Genomic DNA, 22,946 nt, shown 5'->3' with positions numbered 1-22,946 from the left:
GTTGCTGGATACATTTTTGCAAATGTTCTTTGTTTCATTCATTGACTTACTAAAAGAAGGTCCAGGTAAAGAAGTGCTTCCAGAATTTCTGAGAGCATAGCAGTTTGTTCTTATTTATAAGCTATTCATTAGGGGGGGGGGTGTAGCTTTGATGTATTAGTTTGAAAGTGAGGGAGATCTGAAAAAGATGGCTGCTGTTGTTGTAGTAGATAGCTAGTTAGTCTTACTTAAGGTTGAGCAGTGATGTTCTTTTTCGGGGTTTAAATGAAAAAAAATCTTAGTATTTTGGTTCCTGTTTTTGTAGGACAGTAGTGCATTAATACACACGTAAACTAATCTGATCTTTCAGACAAGCTGTGTAAGGTAGGTCCAAGATAAAGGGAAATGCACACTGGCTCCATTAATCCCTTTAACTACACTGTGAGTAAATAATCCAAGTTTCCATTTCTTATAGGTCTGTAATCTGTGGCTCAGGCCACACTGAGAGGACAGGCATGGATTGCAGTACATTTTCCCATGATGGCTAATCACCTGTGGCTTCTTCTTCCTAATAGGACTGCCAGTAATAAATAGTCTACATGCAAAATTACAGTTATTGTCATGTGAGAACAGTAAAATCCAAGCAGAGAATAAATCCAGAAAGATCAGCAAGAAGAAGCTGAATTTGTTTTGTACCATTTTATTCAAATTAAAATAAAACAGAGCTTTATACAACAGGAAAAAAACTGAATGGTTTTGTATTTTACAAAACTGTTTCAAAAATGTCAGTTGTTCCATAAAATCATAGTTTTGTATTAAGTGCTGTCCTGCAGAAGCTGGGAAGAGCAGCAGATACTAAGCTGGATTAACTGTGCATCTTTAACGGCCAGTCTGGTGGTGTAGAGGGATAAAACCTTAACTCCAGCCCACCTGATCTGAGTTTGATTAGTGGCTTGGATGACTGACAGAGACACAGAGAGGGATGCGTATGCACATCCTGTAAAGGAGGGTGCTCATTGATGACACTCCATGAGGGGAGGTGTGGCCCATAAATAGGAGTTGCCCTTGGAAACAGTCAACGAGTCTGGGGACAGGGCAAAGGACAGTGCGTAGGGCATATAAAAAGAAACCCCCTCCCACTTCCAAACAGAAGCACAGACGGCTGAAACCTCAGAATGCTCTTAGGATCCACAATTGGCTCTAGCAACTACCAGAATAGCCCAGGCTGTTAGCAGATGGCTGGTAGGCCTGAAATGAACATGGAATTGGGGGGCTGGGCTTGTTCTATGAGGTCTGAGGGGATAAAAAATGTATAAAACTCTGCATCTTTAATGCAACTGCTTTATTGCTGCAAATTATTAAAACAGTATCAGACGATTGCACAATCTGATCATATTACATAGTTACAACTTCATTAAACAGAAATTATCAGTAAAAATAAAATACCCTTTCAATACATTTATGCATTCACTGGTTTTATGAGTATTTCACTGCCTTTACAGTTACCATGACAGAACCCATACCAGTAGATATTGTTGTAAGAGTTTAACTGACCATAACGACAGCTATTGTACCACCAACCACCACCATTTGTGGATGCACAGTTAGTAGAACTAAAGTCCTGATCCCTGTCTCTGGTTGAGAACTTCATGTTGTCCTGCATAAGACTACTACTGTAGGTCATCAGAGCATCACCTGCAGTACCAGAATATCTTCCCAGTCTTAATGCATAACCCAGGCTTTCACTGTCCACAGCAAAATAGTCATAATTTGCTAATCTCAAATTGTTGCTTGGATCATAGATTACGAATCTCACTTTATACATTTTCTGACTTGTTAGCTGGTAGATATTTTCATTACCCAGCCAGTGTTCTGCTGCAACGCTTCCAAATCCTGATTTGTACATTTGCCATGTCTGATCCCAGATATTTGCTGATCCATAACGGTTCCTCTGGATAACTGTCCATCCACCGCCATCTGAAGACATATCACAGAATGCGATAAAATAACTGCTAAATGTTCCCTGTGGGTAGAGGATTTGTGGTCCACTTGGACTTCCTTTTGGGATCTCACTACAGTCCTTTGGATAAGCTATCAAAACACAATGTAGAAAATAGTTACTTGAAGTAGCATGTTTATTTTAATTTAGATACTGATTTTACATATTTACACAGAAGAAGTAAGAACTGATATATCATTTTTCCACACATTTTATATGTCAGTGCAGTTTATAAGCAACTGGATTTTGTTAATGGAATGATTGCAAATGTGGAACTCATTTAGAATATCAGAATTTGTGACCTACACAAAGTACTGGGCAGTACACAAGGTAGTTTTATGAGAAGGGAAGCAGTACTCAGGGCACTGAGGAGATGTCCCATTCATTTTCCTGTACCCTGTTTATCCTGTAAAGGTTTATGAAGGAGCAAGTGCCTATTCTGACACTCGGAGGACATAAAGCAGAGAAAACAATACCAGGTAGAATGCCATTTCATCACAAATCATAAACACACACATGCACATGTATGTGCATGCAGGCGCACACACACATACACAAAAAATGGTTCCATTTAAAAGATGTACTGCTCAGATTGTCAAACATTTCTGTGTGCGCCATGAATGTTGAATGTGCATAATATTGAATGCACTGGTTTTGTAGGTGAGTGTAGGTTTGGAGATTAGGATGCTGGGAGTTTGAGTGTGTAAGCTCATGTGGAGTTAGGTAAGGCGAGAGCATATGACTGTTTTGTGGGGGGGGGTAAGAGTTAAAGTAGGGATTAAGTTAGGTGATAGATGTGTTTTGTGTGTGCACATATTTTGTATGTTTTTTGTCTTAGATGGAATGTGTAGTGGTAGTGTTATGAAGAGGGTCTTTCTAAGGTTGGGTGTAGGTTTGGAGTTAGGGACAGGGGCAGGGTTAGGATTAGTAGATATTAGTAAGGTGTGACAGCTGGGAATCAAAACTGGCAAGGTGTAATCAGAACATTAAAGCATTTTACATATTTAGAATGCTTTTAGTACTAAACTATATAATTTGAATTTACTCTGACCACAGCAAAGAACCCTGACATTTATTGGGAGTTTAAAGTTTTTATTCCACAGCACTCATATGTCTGACCATTTTGAATGTTCACTGCTTTTATGTAATTACTCTCTCCAGAAACTGAGTCAGTAAAGAAGTCTGAGTTAAAATTTATCACACCTCAATTCTGTTTTCACCATTTTGGGTATTATATCCTCACATTTTCTCTAAAGAAAAAATGCATCTTGTATTATAGTCTTCATTTTGTTTTTAGGCTAGTTTAGTTAGGTTTGACATCGCTGTATTTAACCCATACTTCTTATATCGAAGCTCTCTTTGAAAGTATATCTGTTTGAAATGGCATACAGCCAGTGAATTTGGTTTGACATCTTTCATGCCACATGTAAATTTGGTTTATCTGTCATAGTTTTATTTTTACTTAGTTTTTTAACTGATAGCTAACAAGTGTCCCATGGCATCTGTAGTGTTACTTGTTATATATTGTTTATTCTCTACCAGTTGCATTTTACTCTCTTTGTCCTAATTGTTTTATTCTGTGTCGTAGTTTATGTCTAACATTTTCTTGATTATAGTTTGTTCAGTTTTATGGGGTTTTTTTTTCTTTTTTACAGTGCTTGGATTCAGGCACTATAGTAAAGCTGAAGATGAATTCACCACCAGCTTAACCACCTCAACTTTTTGGTTCTCTTATCTGGCGTTATCTGGTCCACCGCCTTGTACTGAGCTGCAGTACTGATGACACAGTTTGGATGCATATCACCGTGCTATATGTGTAAGTGATCTGAACAATGTTTAGAAAAGCACATTGGGAATCATAGGGTCAGTCTACACCACCTCTTGCCTCATTAATAGCTTTGATTTTATGGCCCTTCTTAGTCAAAAATGATCTTAGGAACTTTGTTCTAAGATGCCTTTAATGACAATGTTGCAAACAATGTTATAATCTTCCAGTGACACGTGATGCCATTTTGATACTACTCCTGCTGCTGGGCTCAGTAATGTTACCACAGGTGATTAGTCACCTAGTCTGCATCTGCCCAGTTGCACAGATATATACAGAGGAAGGCTTTTCCCCGTTAGAACACTATAATGATGCCACTCTCTGGAAACATTATCAGTGGCACTGGAAAGTGGTCTCTGTTTTTCTCTGCATCATTTTGGCATACTGATTTTGTGTAACCCTGATTTCTGCCACCATGCTTCCAGAAGATTCAGTATAATGGCTTATTCTGGTCAAGATTTCTGTGTTGCACATCAGGTCTGAGGTTTATGTGTAAGATTAACTTGTTTACTAATGGCATTGGTACTAGAATGGTGGTGGTAGTGGTGAAGGAGAAGGGAAATGGTCTTTAGCATGGCTTAATGCAGCCCATCAGTGGATAAGTAAGTGGATAGGGAAGATCAGGTACCATCAAATTTGACAATCTGAAGACCTAGCTGTACTCGTACATGTTTGATCATGCTCTTTGTTTTATCAGGGACATAGCTTAGACAGTGTCTTCCTGCTTCTCTGTCTTTTGCACCTTCAAATATCAAAGCTTAGAAGTGATACACTTGCTAAGAGGATTGGTGGGCAGTGTTTATATGGATCAAAAAGGGATTCGGGTTGCTGTCGTAATTAACAGCAGCAGTAGCACATCTGATAAAGGCTATAACTAGATAACTGTTGAGCTTCTGGTGGGTAGCCATGCTGAACTAAAGATTTTCCACTCTTCCATTTTATCTTTTGCATCCTTTCCCTTCTTCAAATGTCCCATAATTTATGGATGGCATCTAAGCCAGCAGTTTTAAGTGTGAGCATGATATGCTGCAGAGGGGACACAGACCTTATTTGGACCATAGTTAAAAGGCAGGAACTTTAGAAGAAAATTAAAAATATTGGTTAACTCAGCTTATAGTCTACTAAACTTGATGGAACCAGTACATCTGTAGCCACTGTCTACTGAATGGGTACCTTAACAATTACCAAGGTAAAGTAAGATCTTCCAAAAGCATAAACTCTTCTATCAATGGTCACTGCATTGTCCTTGCTACCTAGATAGGTATGTAACCATGATATTCCTCCACTATCATTTTATATTGCCTACAATTTAGGGATTTCCATTCTTATGTGAGCCAGAACCTGCTAGAGCGAGTCCCGAAACACTGAGACTGAATGGCCGAAAAAATAGACTTGTATACTAAGTCTAAGATGGCCATTTCCTGAAATATTCTCCCTTTCTATCTCGGAGTTAGCACATATACATATATATATATATATATATATATATATATATATATATATATATATATATACGTTTAGGAAGATCTGGGGGGCTTGCCCTCCCCCCCCCACATTCGGTATGCAGTGGGCTTGCCCCACTACAAAAAAAGAAGATTAAAGGAGACGTACAATGTTTGAGATTCACTCTTTTCATAGATTGTAGATCTCTTTTTTGGACTGCCAGCACAAATGCCAACCTTTCAGTAAGGAGACATTTAATCTCTATCAAGGCATTAAACAAATGATTCACACAAGATAGTCTAAGCTACATATGTCTTGATAGGCAAATTTTTTTTGGCTCGACTCCCTTTCATGCAGGAAAAGTACAATCCATTAAAAAAGGAAGATTTAACCCTGCTAGCCCAAACTTTTCCAAATAAATAGGAGTTGCCCTTGGAAACAGTCAACGAGTCTGGGGACAGGGCAAGGACAGTGCGTGGGGCATATAAAAAGAAACCCCTCCCACTTCAAACAGAAGCACAGACGGCTGAAACCTCAGAATGCTCTTAGGATCCACAATTGGCTCTAGCAACTACCAGAATAGCCCAGGCTGTTAGCAGATGGCTGGTAGGCCTGAAATGAACATGGAATTGGGGGCTGGGCTTGTTCTATGAGGTCTGAGGGATAAAAATGTATAAAACTCTGCATCTTTAATGCAACTGCTTTATTGCTGCAAATTATTAAAACAGTATCAGACGATTGCACAATCTGATCATATTACATAGTTACAACTTCATTAAACAGAAATTATCAGTAAAAATAAAATACCCTTTCAATACATTTATGCATTCACTGGTTTTATGAGTATTTCACTGCCTTTACAGTTACCATGACAGAACCCATACCAGTAGATAGTGTTGTAAGAATTTAACTGACCATAACGACAGCTATTGTACCACCAACCACCACCATTTGTGGATGCACAGTTAGTAGAACTAAAGTCCTGATCCCTGTCTCTGGTTGAGAACTTCATGTTGTCCTGCATAAGACTACTACTGTAGGTCATCAGAGCATCACCTGCATTACCAGAATATCTTCCCAGTCTCAATGCATAACCCAGGCTTTCACTCTCCACAGCAAAATAGTCATAATTTGCTAATCTCAAATTGTTGCTTGGATCATAGATTACGAATCTCACTTTATACATTTTCTGACTTGTTAGCTGGTAGATATTTTCATTACCCAGCCAGTGTTCTGCTGCAACGCTTCCAAATCCTGATTTGTACATTTGCCATGTCTGATCCCAGATATTTGCTGATCCATAACGGTTCCTCTGGATGACTGTCCAGCCACCACCATCTGAAGACATATCACAGAATGCGATAAAATAACTGCTAAATGTTCCCTGTGGGTAGAGGATTTGTGGTCCACTTGGACTTCCTTTTGGGATCTCACTACAGTCCTTTGGATAAGCTATCAAAACACAATGTAGAAAATAGTTACTTGAAGTAGCATGTTTATTTTAATTTAGATACTGATTTTACATATTTACACAGAAGAAGTAAGAACTGATATATCATTTTTCCACACATTTTATATGTCAGTGCAGTTTATAAGCAACTGGATTTTGTTAATGGAATGATTGCAAATGTGGAACTCATTTAGAATATCAGAATTTGTGACCTACACAAAGTACTGGACAGTACACAAGGTAGTTTTATGAGAAGGGAAGCAGTACTCAGGGCACTGAGGAGATGTCCCATTCATTTTCCCTGTACCCTGTTTATCCTGTAAAGGTTTATGAAGGAGCAAGTGCCTATTCTGACACTCGGAGGACATAAAGCAGAGAAAACAATACCAGGTAGAATGCCATTTCGTCACAAATCATAAACACACACATGCACATGTATGTGCATGCAGGCGCACACACATACACAAAAAATGGTTTCCATTTAAAAGATGTACTGCTCAGATTGTCAAACATTTCTGTATGCGCCATGAATGTTGAATGTGCATAATATTGAATGCACTGGTTTTGTAGGTGAGTGTAGGTTTGGAGATTAGGATGCTGGGAGTTTGAGTGTGTAAAGCTCATGTGGAGTTAGGTAAGGCGAGAGCATATGACTGTTTTGTGGGGGAGAGTTAAGGTAGGGATTAAGTTAGGTGATAGATGTGTTTTGTGTGTGCACATATTTTGTATGTTTTTTGTCTTAGATGGAATGTGTAGTGGTAGTGTTATGAAGAGGGTCTTTCTAAGGTTGGTGTAGGTTTGGAGTTAGGGACAGGGGCAGGTTAGGATTAGTAGATATTAGTAAGGTGTGACAGCTGGGAATCAAAACTGGCAAGGTGTAATCAGAACATTAAAGCATTTTACATATTTAGAATGCTTTTAGTACTAAACTATATAATTTGAATTTACTCTGACCACAACAAAGAACCCTGACATTTATTGGGAGTTTAAAGTTTTTATTCCACAGCACTCATATGTCTGAAGCCATTTTGAATGTTCACTGCTTTTTATGTAATTACTCTCTCCAGAAACTGGAGTCAGTAAAGAAGTCTGAGTTAAAATTTATCACACCTCAATTCTGTTTTCACCATTTTGGGTATTATATCCTCACATTTTCTCTAAAGAAAAAATGCATCTTGTATTATAGTCTTCATTTTGTTTTTAGGCTAGTTTAGTTAGGTTTGACATCGCTGTATTTAACCATACTTCTTATATCGAAGCTCTTTGAAAGTATATCTGTTTGAAATGGCATACAGCCAGTGAATTTGGTTTGACATCTTTCATGCCACTTGTAAATTTGGTTTATCTGTCATAGTTTTATTTTTACTTAGTTTTTTAACTGATAGCTAACAAGTGTCCCATGGCATCTGTAGTGTTACTTGTTATATATTGTTTATTCTCTACCAGTTGCATTTTACTCACTTTGTCCTAATTGTTTTATTCTGTGTCGTAGTTTATGTCTAACATTTTCTTGATTATAGTTTGTTCAGTTTTATGTTTTTTTTTTTCTTTTTTACAGTGCTTGGATTCAGGCACTATAGTAAAGTTGAAGATGAATTCACCACCAGCTATTTTTAAAGCTTTAGCTCTAAAGCTAAATTTAAATTGTTCTATTCAGACCTTCTTGGTATGTTGCTGAGAAGCAGCTTAGTTCAGTGAGTTGAACTAATGAGTTAACTGTATTATTTGCTGATATGGTTATTATTATACTATTCCTGAGTTCTGATTGTTTCTTGGATACTGCACTTGTGTTAAGGTACAGCCTTGAACAGCATTTATAGAATGGCATTCAATTATATAACTATGTCTTTCTCAATACCTGCAAACAATAAAACAATTGAATGTCCTTATTTCAGGTATCTCTTTGTAGCTTTCTGTGGCCTGGGCTGTACCTCAGAGCAGCCAAGCAATGAGTGGTCAGTCTATGTACCTAAATGACAAAAACAGTAAAAATAAGGCAGAGTGAAAAGTGCAAGGCAATTTACTTTGTGTTTGAGAAAACTGAAGAGCAACCTGTAATTCAGCAGTAGTGCTAGCAGATGGTTGAGGAAAAGGATAAGGCTATTTTAACCTTTGATGGGCTTAAACGTGTATAACAATATGACAGGACAGTAACAAAAGCCTACAGAAAGCATGGGTTTGCTGCCAGCTTGCTGAATGTTAGGAATGGCTATGCTGTTTTCCTTCCTGTACTATAGGACAGTCTTGAGCCCTCATCTAGACTAACATAGTAATGTCTGGAGTTCATACTGCAAGCAAAATATCAAGTTTGTTGAAAAGGTACAAAACAAGTAAGGGAAGTGGATGACTTGCAATAAAAGGAAAGTTTCATACCACTGGAAATCTAAGCTTTGGAGGAGAAAAGATGAAAGAATTATTGTGATATGGATGAATTGTACAATTTAGGGCAGACTGCTGGTATAAAGCTAAAGAGGAACAACTGGGGTCAGAGAGTCACCATACAGCTGTGTGTGATTGCAAGGGGTATTAAATCCAATACCACAAAATAACAGATCATGGAGAATGTACTGAGGGTATAGATTATATTAAAAGAGAAAGCTGTGGAGTTCAAAATTCCAGCAGGTTTATATGTACCTGTGTCAGACAGAAAGAAAATTACGGGAAACAGTGAGGCTCAATTACAAAACGTTAGTGAATTTGAATGACCAGATACCGCCTTCATTCATTGTTTTTATATTTTTATGTTTCTCCTATCAGCCTTGCAGAGGAGAGCTGCTTCTTTGAATAAGGACCATTTCCCTTGGCTCTGCACTGCATTCTGTTTATAGGTCTACAGCATCTGTGTACTTTAGATCACTTGTCCCGAGGTCAAAGTGAATGAACATTTAGAGGTCATGATTTGATATTTTCTACATTCGGTCCCCTGCTGAGCTATATCTCCCCAGGAATGCCTTTATGCTTTGTAGGTGTCATTGTTCAACATAAGGACGTATATCATCCATCAGAGCTGTAGCTGGTTTCTTTAGCTGATTCTATAATACTGATGTTGCTATGTAGCAGAGCTACCCGATAACCACATGGAATACTCCGCCTACAGCCATCCTCTATTACATGGTGGTACATTTCTTCTGAAATTAGCTTATTGACTTTCATTCTTTAAACGGTGATATCAGGATTTATTTTGTGTTTGTGTATTTGGTAACTAGGTAATTAGGCTAGTCCAAACATCCTTTCCAGCCATGACTCAGGCCAAATGCAATGCAAAAAAAAAATATATAAAAATAATAAAAAACATAAAGACTAATGTACAATACAAACACTTTAAGCTTAGCATTCATATTAACATACAATATAGACAAGTAAGTTAAAGAGTAGAAATAGTTAGATCCTCAAAAGTAAAATACCTAAAACTGCCATGCACAATAAAACAAAGCCTACAAATGGGTAAATTTAAAGTTGACAGTTATATGATAAATGTGACAGTATTTTTAAGGTATATGAAAGTTCAGCAAGAGGTAATACTTATTGAAGGGAAGAGTTTCAGACAATTACATTTGAAGAGTCAAGGACAACTGTCCAATCTCTAGCTTTCAGGCATAAGTTCTTCCTCAAATGCAGTCATTATGAGGAGGTATTTCTTCTTACTGCAAGGTGCAGCAACCCTAGATTTGTTTATATAAATAGAGTGTGAGGAAGTGCACCCTCATGCATGGGTGGTGTGAGGGACTTTGCCCTGCCTCACCACATAACATTACTTCAAATTCACTTTTAACCACTTTTTGTCTGAAAGTGTATTCATCTCATTGTACTTTTGCTGCATATGTTAGAACTTGGTACTGGCCTTGTAGAATAATTCCCATGTTTAGTTTCACTCCTTACCTCCATTGTTGCTTTCATCCTGTAGGAAATGTTTTTTCCTCCCTGTAGTACTAACTTCATGGAAGGTTGCATGTTCTGCTAAGCAGGAGACTAATGCTGATAACCAGAGATATGTGCAGTTTCTAACCTAGTCCTACCCTGGTTTCCTCATCCCAAGGAACAGCATAGCTTAAAGACTAAATAAACACTGTGAGCCAGAGCTCAGCTTATCAAGGAGTTTTGTGTAATTTTTCCATAAACCCTTTATTGTCTCTATCTGAACACTTAATTTACCAAATGTGTTTGCTATGTAACTGAGCTTTAAATTTGCAGTGCTTTAAGCAGTTACTAAAATCATTAGTAAGGTAACAAGAAAACCTAAAATGGCAACTTAGTGAAAGTCATATCATTTAAAAAATACCTTTCTTCCCTTTTTATAGAAACTATCTCTAAAATATTGAATATTGAAGTAATATTTTAACCCACTGTAGTTCAGGCTCCATACTAAACGTAATATATGTGGTCCTATGCAAACAATATGAGCTCCCTTCATCAGCCCCATCCTTTTATAGTTCTGGTCACACCTTGATAATCTAGAGGCAGCATCTATGCTTACACAGTCATAATAAGATCCATTTATAAAGGTTCCCTGTCTTGTTCTTCAAAGAATGATTTTCTTGTTGCATATCCTGTTTTATATATATATATATATATATATATATATATATATATATATATATATATATATATATATATATATATATATATATATATATATATATATATATACAGCCTTTAAGCACTTTGCCAGGAAGTACCTGCTGACCTGCTGTATCCATATAAGGACACTACTGAGATCACAGCCAGATGTCAGCTATTGTTCCATATTATTGTTAACCCACAATATAGTTGATTCGTTCTCTGACTGCCCATTAGTGATCCCACTAGCTTTTGCAATCTGCAGTCAGCAGCAAGCACTGTGTGTCACTGATTTTGCATTGCATGTTTCCTGCAAAATAATTGTATGCATACTGTTTTCAGCAGAACAACACTGACATGCAGTGTTAGGTAGACAAAGATAATCACTTGGTCAGGACATCAGCCTCAGTGTAGTACACAACAAACAATATACTTGTAAGTCAGAAAAGCCCTTCAGTTTAAGCAGGACAAAAAAAAACTGATATCAAATATAGATCTTCTGTTGTGTGCCCATGTCTCCTTAACATGCCTCTGATTACAAAGGAAAATAAAATGTTTCAATATAGACCATTATGAGTAGAGTCTCTAGAAAGTAGAGATACTTAATGTGGTAAAGTTTTATCATCAATTGTTATTTTCTCAGTCATTTGAACCTATGGTGAAAGTTGGATACTGTGCTAAAAGAGACTTGGGATCTTGTATGTAAGTAGTACTGTCTCTGGGATAGATTTAGAGAATTATTTTCTAACTACAAAAAAACTTTTGCTTGTACACAGTTAGGCCTTGTATCTGGGGCACTACATCCTGAAAAAAATGTGCATCCAGCTTAATGAAAATGGAATCTTAAATAAAAATGGTGCTTTATAAGAAAGACTTCAGCAGAATTACAGGACAATGTATGTAGTGAAATCTGCAAGCATTGCTTTCAAAGAACTGAATTTGGAATTATTAAAAAAAAAATCATCAAGAAAACGTTTCCAGTAGTTCTATTAGCTAGTCAGACCTCTTAATGAAAATCAAATTACCTGTGGTGCTGCGGGATGAACTCATGTCTGCTTTCTTCATGCTGGCATCTTGTTGATCTGTGGATGTGAAAATTGCAGATTATAAAATCAGTGAGCCAAAGGAATCACTATTTTATGCAGATGTTTACTCGTCTCATTCACACAAACTGCTGCCGATTGCCGTGACAAGTATTAGGTTACAAAGGTTTTTTTTATCTATGGCTATATCCATGAAATTAAAACTATAAACATGCTAGAAATATATATTTATTTTTGCATCATCTCTTTTCAGGTACCAGCTTCTTGACATCATAGTTGAAGTAGACTGCAGTGCCCCGAGTTTCCAGCCAACTATTTTTCCACCATTCTTTTGTTTGCCGTCATCTGGATACTTGGTTCTGCCCCTTGTTAGATGGATCCCTGTCTCCTTGTATAGATGAGTTACAATGTCTCGCTCATATTTAACCATGTAGCATGGCAAGGTATTTGGGCCTTCTCAGTGGGGTACAGCCAGCAGGTAGCCACTAATTAGATGGAAGTTATCTAGCTAGCTTGGGATATTTGTCTTGTTTTTCCTGGTAGGGAATAGGTGCATATTTGTGCTGTTCATGACACATGATTCCAATACACAAGCAGTGAAGTTCTGATGACACCCTCTAATCTGCAAGTTATCTGAATATGTATTCCATGTTTCTCCACTGGGAGAAATAAATGCCACATTTTATCCCCTGCCCTGCACCCAGAGAAAAAGCAGCTCATGATCTCGATCAAGTTATGACCTCAAAGCAAGTTTCAAGAAGTTATTGCTATCTCCTAAATAGCTGCTGACTGAAACACCTTCTGTGAGTGGCTGTCTGATACTGGGTAGGTGCTCATTTATAACATTTCTTTGCTGTTGGAAATGGAGAAAAGAATGTACTAGCCTTTAAATATAATTTAACTCAGTACACCACCCACCTCACTGAATAACTGATGTGCCAAGTAATAAACTACTGTACATGCATACGATCTTCTGTGTAAGACCTGTGTCAGACTAACGTGTTCAGCCATTGCCATATGTCTAACTGCTCAGCATGTTTTGCTGGGATAATACAGAATGGTGCTCAATCAGTGACCATAGAGCACTCATTCTATTGTAGAATCAGCATCAATTGAGTTACACTAGGGGCTGGACCCAATGAAAAATGGAGAGATTTCAGATGAAATCTGAAGGACCTTTTTAAACTAAATGCTCGGAAACTGTAATGAAGAAAGTAGATCATAAAATATTGTGTAGATTACAGAGACTACGTGACTGACTGTGTCAAGTCTGATCACTGACACTGTCATCTTGTAGTAATATTTCTTGGCAATAGTGACAAAAGCAATTTATGTTATTGGAGGTTGATTGCTATTGTCTGAGATTCATTGACAATATCTTTAAAGTTCTAGCAGCTTATGGAGAAGAACTCTATCCATTCATTATCAGTACTAGAAACAGTAGGTACAAAATAGGCTACATCCTGCATAGGGCCACCAGTCCAGGCCATCACATAATTACTCACAGAGATACATAAACCAAGGGAAAACTAGACTTGCCAATCAAACTGAGTAGCAGGTCTTTGGAGGGGAGAGAAAACCAAAGTACCTAGAAGACACCTGTGTAGACAGAGAAGAATATCCTTCCTTCTCACAGGCAGTGAACAAGAATAAAATTAAAGGTTAGATTCTGGTGTTGTAAGCACTACTAACTACTGCAGCTTCATGATTGCCATGGGCAAAAACTTCTGCAATTAATTCTACTCACTGTCTCATGTAAGTACTGATCTTTTGGTTTATGCATTTGCTTCATTAACACTGAGCACAAAATACCTTGAGCATTCCCATCTTCAGTCATTATTCATAATTTCAGTCTGAAAGTCAAAAATATAGGGCCCAATCCCAAAAGACTTGCTCTCTATGTAAGTGACCAATGTAAGCCTGACTATAGATAGGTCATACACTGAAGTAAGTCACTTACACAGAGAGCAAGTCTTACAGAATCAGGACAGACTTACACTAAGAGCAACTCTTTTGTAGTCCAGCCCATGATATACTAATAACCAAACTATGTTCCAAAAACTGTTAAAACACACTTGGCCAAAGAGAGAAAATGTGATTGCTTTATCAACCCAGGGTAGTAATATTAGAAAACAAAGTCACTTATCTTTCAGCAGTACCATCACACACCATATGACAACTGTAAATCAGTAATTCTTTGAAAATATGTGAATATGCATACATGTATATAATTCTTGAATACTTTTGCTCTAATTGCCTATCTATATATATATATATATATATATATATATATATATATGCATGTATAGCGTCTTTATTAAAACATCGAAGTTTCAAAACTTCGAATGTTCTAATATCGAACCCTATTCAGCAAAAGCTGAAAACATCGAACATACAAAACAGTGAATTTTTTTCCTACAGAAAAAATTTGCTGTTTCAAAACACATACACACAACACAAGCACACCAAACAAACAGCAATCCACACAGATACACCTAAAATCTTACACCTAACCCTACACTAAACTATACACACACCACTAACTTTCCACTTACCTTAACCCAAAGCCTAACGCTAAGGTCCGTCACTATCACACACTCACCTCACCCGCACCCTAACCCTAACTCACCTAACCCGCCCTAACCCTCACGTCCACACAATCACACACATACCTAACCCGCACCCTAAGCCTAACTAACCTAACCCGTACTAAATCACACACTTACCTGAACCCGACCCGTAACTTTCCACCACAGAGCTGAAAATACCAAAGCAACAGAAACAGACAACCAAATTCTTTCCCTAGAAAAAAATTTGTTTTTCTGTTGCTTCGATATTTTCAGCTTTCGCTGAATAGGGTTTGATATTAGAACATTCGAAGTTTTGAAAATTCAGTGTTCTAATATAGGCACACACACACACACACACACACACACATATATATATATATATATATATATATATATATATATATATATATATATATATATTATGAAGAATGCTTCCAGACTTTCTTCCAAATAATGATGCTGTATATCAAACTGCCTTTAAGGTTTGTATGCTCAGCGTCTGTATGATTACTGTGCTCTTTGTCTGCAGTATTTCAACACCAATCAATACCTCTCTGTGAATACCATGTATAATGCTGCATCTAAATTCCATGATTATATATATATATATATATATATATATATATATATATATATATATATATATATTACTGTATTCAGTTATTCTGCATGCTTCCTTAGTATTCTATTTGTTTTCTTACTATTACTGAAGTTACGTACCATAATGTCAGTGTTAGACAAAACCACGTATGAAAAAGACATACATTTTCTTATTTTGGTCTGTCTGTAGAATATGCTGCAGCTCTCATACTCAGCCAACATGTAACAATTGCTTATGGTCTTACTCAGACTGCTTAATTCACATTGGTCCAGATCCATGGACCAGTGGGCCTATTTTGTTATCAAATGTGTAAACAGATGGATAAATAAATAAAATGTCATATGCAGTTTGGTAGCTGAGGACCTACCTGATACTGCATCCTGGGGTTTGAGGTTTTTGCTTTCCTCTGGGGTAGTGAGGTTTGTAGCTGACTGGTTGTCTGCAAGGGATGTAATTGCTAGGCAGACAGTTAGGACAAGGAACTGGTGAGCCATGGATCGAAACTCTAGAAAACAAAAAGTTTTAAAAAATGACATAACTTGTTAAATATATCTGATGTATTCAGCACAGTTTAGTACAAGGACAAGAAAAAAAAATCTTGTCAACAGTTTACTGGAACACAGAGCTAATTTAATTAAGAAGCCATTACAATGAAGACAGACATTTCAGGACAGTAGCTTGCAACAAGTATATAACTGCCTTAATCACAGCCGAATTAATACTTACAGTGAAACATTTTTCTGTAATTCTGCTAAAGTTTGCTCTGGGGTTGTTTCTTATTCTAAGACCCAGGTGGATAGAATATTAGTGGCTTTGGCAATGGAAAATCAGAGGAGATAGGGAGCAGCATGTGCTGACTCACCTATCATGGTCGGAAGGATTTGGTAGCCCTGGTGGGCCAGTTTTCTGCAATGTATGTGGATGCCTGCACTACACCGCTCACCACAGGAATGGGAGAATGTGGGCTTGGTGATCTCAAGCAGGTAACTGAGTCCTCAAAGGTTGTGTGAGAGCAAGCAAAGGGAATGGCACAGGATGCCTCTATTCTTAGGTTCATAGGTTCATAGGTAGGTACTAGGCTATCGGCTCGAGGGCCTATATAAGCCTAGCCAAAAAGTACCCTGGCTTTTGCCACCCAAGAAAATTATTTTCATGTGCCACTGTCGAGCAGAGCCACAGAGGTGATCCCCAGGGTGAATTTCCTATCTCCCATCCAATCATCAAGATTTTTCTTGAAGAGTGCTAATGAGTAGCTTTGTTTGATATAGATAGGTAGTTTGTTCCAGAGTATGGGAAGTCTCTGGGACAGGAATCTATCCCTCCAGCATGTTCTGTTTATTGTGGTAACAAGGTTTAGGTCCCTAGAGCATGTAGCTCAGAGGGATTGGGATTTCTTTAAGTGGAGCATGTCTAAAAGCTTTGGGTTTGACATAGCTTTGTGTGTTAGGCAGAGATCACCTCTGAGTAGGCAATATGCGACGGAGTAAAGCTGCAGTTTTTTGAGACGATCTGCGTAGGGCATCTGTTTGAGGCCGGTAATCCTCTTTATGAGGTATTTCTGCGGCCTTTCTTCTGATGAAGATTTCCATATCAAAAACAGAGACTGTGTTAGGGCCATAAAAGAAAACACCTCTCATGACTACTTGAGTGCTGGCCATGCTATAGATTGGTGTTACCCTGCAGAGAGGGGAACAAATGATAAGTGGTGGCAGCTTAATGGTGGGCAAGTATGGGAGGGGTCACAAAAAATGGTACATAAAACAATTGCTGTAATCCTACTAGGGCAGGCACAATTATAGATTTTGACTTTTCAATATATCTGTTCAGTTGTTTCTTATTCTGGTTTCAGAGTTAGTGCAGATAGTGTCTATTACTGGCAAACAACCTCAGATATTACAGATTAGACTATAACTTTGAGAATTAGATCTGACAAGTCAAAATGCATCAAACAGTAAAACACAGTAAGCATTGTTTGGGAATAGTGAGTTACATTTTGCTTAGTACAGACAGATGTATGAATACACTTCTGGCTAAAACTGGAATCATGTTTATGACATGGGGAGCTATCTGAATATCCATTTATGGTAAAAAGTCACATATGAAAGCTGCCACTGTTTTACATCCTTAGTGAACACAACCAGGCTGACATGAACCAAGTCTGGGGACATTTCATCTTTAAAGCAGGCAATGTAACTGCTAAACTAAACAGTAGTCTTTCAAAAGCATGAAGGCTATGCTTCATTACTAGCATTACACTTACTGCCATTCCCCTCTGTCAATCACTGCTTCATTTCAACACTGTAACACATATCACTCACTGTCGTAAGGAGGTGTTCACCATGCATAGCAATTGCTCCCTATATAAACAGCTTTTAGAATTTCCTGTTCTGAGCATTTAGAATGATCACAAAGATCCCTTCATGCAAACTCTGAAAATAAATATGAGCATTACAAGACATGAAGGAAACTTACCCATCTTTATCTGGTCACTAAGAAGGCTGAGTTGCTCCGTGTACTACTTAGTAACAAGTCAGACTCATGAATTTATACAAAATTCTCAAGGTATCTGATAATTTATGGCCCCAATAAATAGGAGTGGAAGAGGAAAGTCAGTATGTATTATCTGCATTTTCTGCAGCATCTGAGATTTGAAGGCCATACAAATGAATGACTTGAGTTTGCAGTAAATGATGGGGGTTTTACTGTCAGAGTTCATGCTTTAGATAAGATACCTGTTCTTCTGTCACACTTTACCACTTGATATTTATTTAACTATTAAATAGTAAGTGATCTTGCGTATTTCCCTTAATAACCTGTTACATATTTTTTCCTAATTCTCAAACATTTCTTACTGGATGGAGAAGAGTGACATTCAGATGAAATACCATTCAACTAAGGTGTTCTTACCTGATATAATCTTGTCAGCTCATAGGTATTCTACCAGCTGGATAACAATCCTCAGATTTTCTTACATTCATTCTAATATGCAGGGTAGTTGGTGACAGGACTTAGTAGGTTACTGGGGTTGTTCATGGCCTGTTACATGGGAAAGAGGTAATGAAATGTGAAGCCTTGTTGCATCAGTACATACAGGTAAGTACTTGGAAAAATGATGTACAAATCATTCTTCAAATATTTCAAAACAGCAAGAGTACATGGTTGTATGTGAAATGCTTGTCAGTCAACAGTAATTAATTTCACCTTGAATATTCCAACATCAAAGTGCAGGTCCAGCTCTTCAGGCAGACCGTACTGATGGTATACAAATATTTCATAATACATTACTTTCCTTCCAGAAAACTACATATTTGCAGAATCCAGTTTTCCAAATCCTAAAGCTATGACTGTATACATTAAAAGTCAAAAGTGAATGCATGGATTACATGTGGCAGAATGACTTTATGAATCTGTTATTGAGACCAAAATGCCTACTCTCATTTTATCTCATTTACATTTTGAAATAGGGTTATTAAACTTTATTGGTAATGCTAACTTGCTGGATAGAAATGTGGCATGCAGTGTTCTAGTACATTCTATGTCATTTCTATATCTGTTGGCAGCCTTCCCAGAATAGCTGTAAAGTCTTGGCAGAACTTAATTGTGTTTACTTATGTGCTTTCTTACTTACTCTTGATGATGTGTGGTTACTCGCATATTTTTTCTGAATGCTGTATTGGTAAACATTTATTCTCTATAAGAATGCAGGTATCAGTAAATAGGCAATTCATGGTCCCACCCACAAAGCATGTTACTTAGCAAATATCAGAGTAAAGAGCTTGGGAAGCTTTTGGAATGGAAATGAATATACACAAAGGTAAAAATAATAGTAGTGGAAAGGAGACCAAATGGAGTAAAGTCCACAAATATGATAACTAGTCTCAGGACTCTGTTAATGACTTTCCTAAGATGTTCTCACTAATGAGAGGAATACTTGGATATTGCATTACTTATGGAAGCCTAGTATATACAGACTCTTACCCAGACACCAAGAAGCATGAATTCAGCCCATAAGAAGGGCATTATGTGTGAAAGTGCAGATGGTTTGGATTTAGCATAATGGTTAAGGTAACTAAACACTTAAAACCACTGGAAAGGCCCACACTAAATAACAAAACAGAATGCTGTTAACTCAAAATAAGCTTCTTGAGACTTAAATAAAGTGTAGCGCTTTTGTTCATTTAGTACAAGAACTTCTTCAAAACTTAATAACACAAGTGAACCATTTAATTTATACAATACATTCAAATCAATTAGCCAATAAAATTAATAGTAAAATATTTTAAATAAGGCAACCCCTAGAAAATGTAAAAGGGCAGTCTAACATAATTTATTCTTCAGTAAACATTTAATATTAATAACATCATTCAAACCTGGCTTTTATCTGCTCTTAGTGCAGTTTGCCATTTTAATTCTTTAATTTCCAACATATTGTTAATACTACCAATAAAAGACATTTGGTCAACACTGTCTAAATAAAAAAAAAAAAACAACGTAATTTATTATATTCAGAAGCATGCCTGGCTAATGCATTTGTAAAATCCCTTAATAACAGCACAGTGCTCACAAATCCTTTGAGACGGTGCTCTAATCTAACAGTTCGCCATATAAAAACTTTTGCAATTATAGCAACTTGCTAAATAAACTAATCTACCGATTTTACAATTATATCTTTGCTTAGCATTGACACACTTTCTAAGATGTTTTAAATTATCACTGTTGATAAACTTTATAAACCTACACTGCTTACAATTTTAACTTGGGTAGGTCCCTATAGGTCCACAGCCTAAACTCACAAAGCCTTATTAGAATCTTTTTGTAAATAACATGTGGACGGTCACCTACAACTCAAACTAGTTCACCATTTCCCAAAGTAATTGTCCAATTATCATGTACCACTCTTTGCATTTCTTTAGAATCAACACTAATGGGGATGGGGAAAGGCAAACAATTCCCAAACCCACTTAAATTAACTTCATCCTCCTTCAGAACAAAACCACTAGTTACAATAGGTGGACACTAAGTGTGTCTAAAACAAATGACATCATCTTTAATTTTGTCTAACTTGGATTTTGGATAGCATGTATCTATAAACATTCTAATTAAGCAATCTACTTCACTAAAAAATGTTCATCTTGACTGATCAGTCTACTTAGCCAGATGATTTGCCCTCTAACATTATTTCATTTTATAAAATGTGGTTGTTGACTACTGAAATGCAAATAATTGTTAGTGAAAGTTTTCTTTCTATGCATACTACTAAAGAAACACTTGGAACCAACATATGGTGATATTTAGGTCTAAAATATTAACCTTAGTTCCCAACTCACCAATGTCAAAAGTAATCCCTCTAATATACTGATTAATTTATTTAAAAAAATATGTCAAAATCAGTCTTACTGTCTGTCCAAATAAAAATAAATAAATTATAACATATCTGTTATAAAAGGAGAATTATACAATGACCCTCCATTAATATTCTAAAACGTGCACACTGATTGGTCAGCATGCACGTTCTAAATCAGAGTTATACTAATGGAAAAAGGTCTGGTCACCCGGACTTTTTCCATTAGTATAACTCTTTTTTTAAAGCAATGGAGAACGCAAGATCTCCGTTGCTTTTTACACACTGTCTCACTACGTTAAACGAGATTAACATAGCTTGACAGCTTTAAAAAAAAGTAACTGAGATCTTCCTATCTCCGTTGCTTTTTTTAAAGGTGTCTCACTATGTTAAATGGGTTTAACATAGCGATTCAACTTTAAAAAAAAGCAAAGGAGATTCTCCATTGCTTTTTTTTAAAGCTGTCTCGCTATGTTAAACTCCTTTAACATAGCGAGACACTTTGTAAAAAGCAACGGAGATATTGCTTTCTCCGTTGCTTTTTTCAAAAGACAGCTTTAAAAAAAGCAACGGAGATTCTCCGTTGCTTTTTTTTTAAAGCTGTCTCGCTATGTTAAACTCATTTAACATAGCAAGACAGTTTGTAAAAAGCAACGGAGATCTTGCTTTCTCCGTTGCTTTTGCCCACAACTCTGATATACTGCGTAAGCATACGCATGCGCAGTACATCAGAACTTCCGCAGAATACCAGACAGCTGCGGAAGGGCAGCAAGGAGGCATTATGCAATGCCATTATTTAAGAAAAGTATTTTTTTTTCTTAAATAATGTCATTGTATAATAGCAATAACCCACTTCTGGGTGTGGGTAATGCTGGATTTGCCCATGGTTGTCTTTGTTTGGCCACTCGGGCTTCGCCCTTGTGACCAAACCACACCAACCGTGGGTAAATCCAGCATTACCCACACCCAGGCGTGGCTTATTGCTGTAATATTTGAAAAGCTCTAACTTGGATAGAACAGTTCTTTCCCAACAAAAGAAAAACAAAAACAAAATAGCAAAAGCAGGAGCCATTTTGGCTCCTATAGCTACACCACATTTTTGTTGGTAAATGTTGCCATCAAATAAAAATAAATTGTCAATACTATATCTAACAATATACAAAATAGTATTAATTTTGATATTGCTAAAGTTAGTAAAATTACATAAAAAATTCCTAACAAAATCAATACCTAAAGTGTGGTCAACAGAGGTGTACAAAGAACCCACATCAATGGTAATGAGAATTGTTTCTGTACCCAAAGAGGTGTAATTCTTCAGGAAATCCAGGAAAAATCCATGAATCTTTCAAAAAACACTTATTTTTCCAAGTCAGGGGATTTAACTAACTGTCAAGATAGTAGACTATGGTGACAGTCTTATTCTATCATGCTGAAACAATAGGCCTGAAAGGTGCATTAATGGGATCTTTGTGTGTTTTTGGAATCACAAAAATTGTTCCTAATTGAGGCTGGTCAACAAACAGAAACTTGTAAGATGCCAAATCTATGTACCCCTGATTCAACAGGTCCAACAACAGATCATCAACATTTCTAAAAACTTTTCTAGCAAAATCAGTACAGATTAAGATCTTTGCTTCATAGACAAAGTACAGGGTTTGATTCTGACCTCGGGTTATCGTCTAGGCTTAAAATGTCACTTCAGGGCAGTTAGTCTAGTATTCACCTATGAATAGCTATTTACATAAAGGCACTGGTAAGGAGGTCAGAAATAAAGATCACAAGTAGCGAAATGTCTGTGGGTAACACTGAAGACAGAAAGTGGTACATTGATCTGTAGAGAAGTTTTACACAAACATTTCCTCTGAGTTTCAGAGCAAGGGAAAAGACAATACAACTGTGAAGCTGATGCTCAGAACATCATAAAAAGTGATTTTTTTTAACGAATGCTTACAAATATGTCATGTTAATTAAAGCACATTTTCTTTAGGCATACCCAAGAGAAAGATCATTCTACATGTTTTGCTTTGGCAGTCCTCAAATCCCTTGAGTTTATAATCCATTAAAATGGGGTGAGGGGGTCATAAGAACAGCCACCATAGCAGCAGCAACATTAGTACCACCTGCTAGATGAAACTCGT

At 37.0% G+C, this 22,946-nt stretch overlaps 2 protein-coding genes across 2 annotated transcripts; both read right to left on the bottom strand.

The window, feature by feature from the left end:
• Positions 1-792: 792 nt before the first annotated feature.
• Positions 793-3,390, bottom strand: LOC122787909 (fibrinogen-like protein 1-like protein). The gene is made up of 2 exons (XM_044054834.1): positions 3,318-3,390; positions 793-2,070 (listed from the first exon to the last, which is right to left on the bottom strand). The coding sequence occupies exons 1-2, from the start codon at positions 3,388-3,390 to the stop codon at positions 1,439-1,441; spliced, it is 705 nt and encodes a 234-aa protein (XP_043910769.1). The 3' UTR covers positions 793-1,438.
• A 2,560-nt stretch (positions 3,391-5,950) lies between these two features.
• On the bottom strand, positions 5,951-15,966 carry LOC122788342 (fibrinogen-like protein 1-like protein). Its single transcript, XM_044055419.1, has 3 exons — positions 15,835-15,966; positions 12,279-12,335; positions 5,951-6,698 (listed from the first exon to the last, which is right to left on the bottom strand). The coding sequence occupies exons 1-3, from the start codon at positions 15,959-15,961 to the stop codon at positions 6,067-6,069; spliced, it is 816 nt and encodes a 271-aa protein (XP_043911354.1). The 5' UTR covers positions 15,962-15,966; the 3' UTR covers positions 5,951-6,066.
• Positions 15,967-22,946: the final 6,980 nt, after the last annotated feature.

Source organism: Protopterus annectens, chromosome 13.part0, assembly GCF_019279795.1.
Source record: "Protopterus annectens isolate FY-2018-M chromosome 13.part0, PAN1.0, whole genome shotgun sequence".
NCBI lineage: Eukaryota > Metazoa > Chordata > Ceratodontiformes > Protopteridae > Protopterus > Protopterus annectens.
The sequence above is the reverse complement of the archived record's forward strand: the minus strand, read 5'-3'. Positions and strand labels throughout refer to the sequence as shown.

Excerpts from the sequence above, each read along its gene's own strand:
- LOC122787909 (XM_044054834.1), bottom strand. The coding sequence starts at position 3,390 with ATGTCAAACCAAATTCACTGGCTGTATGCCATTTCAAACAGATATACT. Across the intron at positions 2,071-3,317 it reads AGAGAGCTTCGATATAAGAA|CTTATCCAAAGGACTGTAGT; the intron begins GTATGGGTTAAA and ends GTGTTTTGATAG.
- LOC122788342 (XM_044055419.1), bottom strand. The coding sequence starts at position 15,961 with ATGGCTCACCAGTTCCTTGTCCTAACTGTCTGCCTAGCAATTACATCC. Across the intron at positions 12,336-15,834 it reads ACCCCAGGATGCAGTATCAG|ATCAACAAGATGCCAGCATG; the intron begins GTAGGTCCTCAG and ends TCACATCCACAG. Across the intron at positions 6,699-12,278 it reads TTCATCCCGCAGCACCACAG|CTTATCCAAAGGACTGTAGT; the intron begins GTAATTTGATTT and ends GTGTTTTGATAG.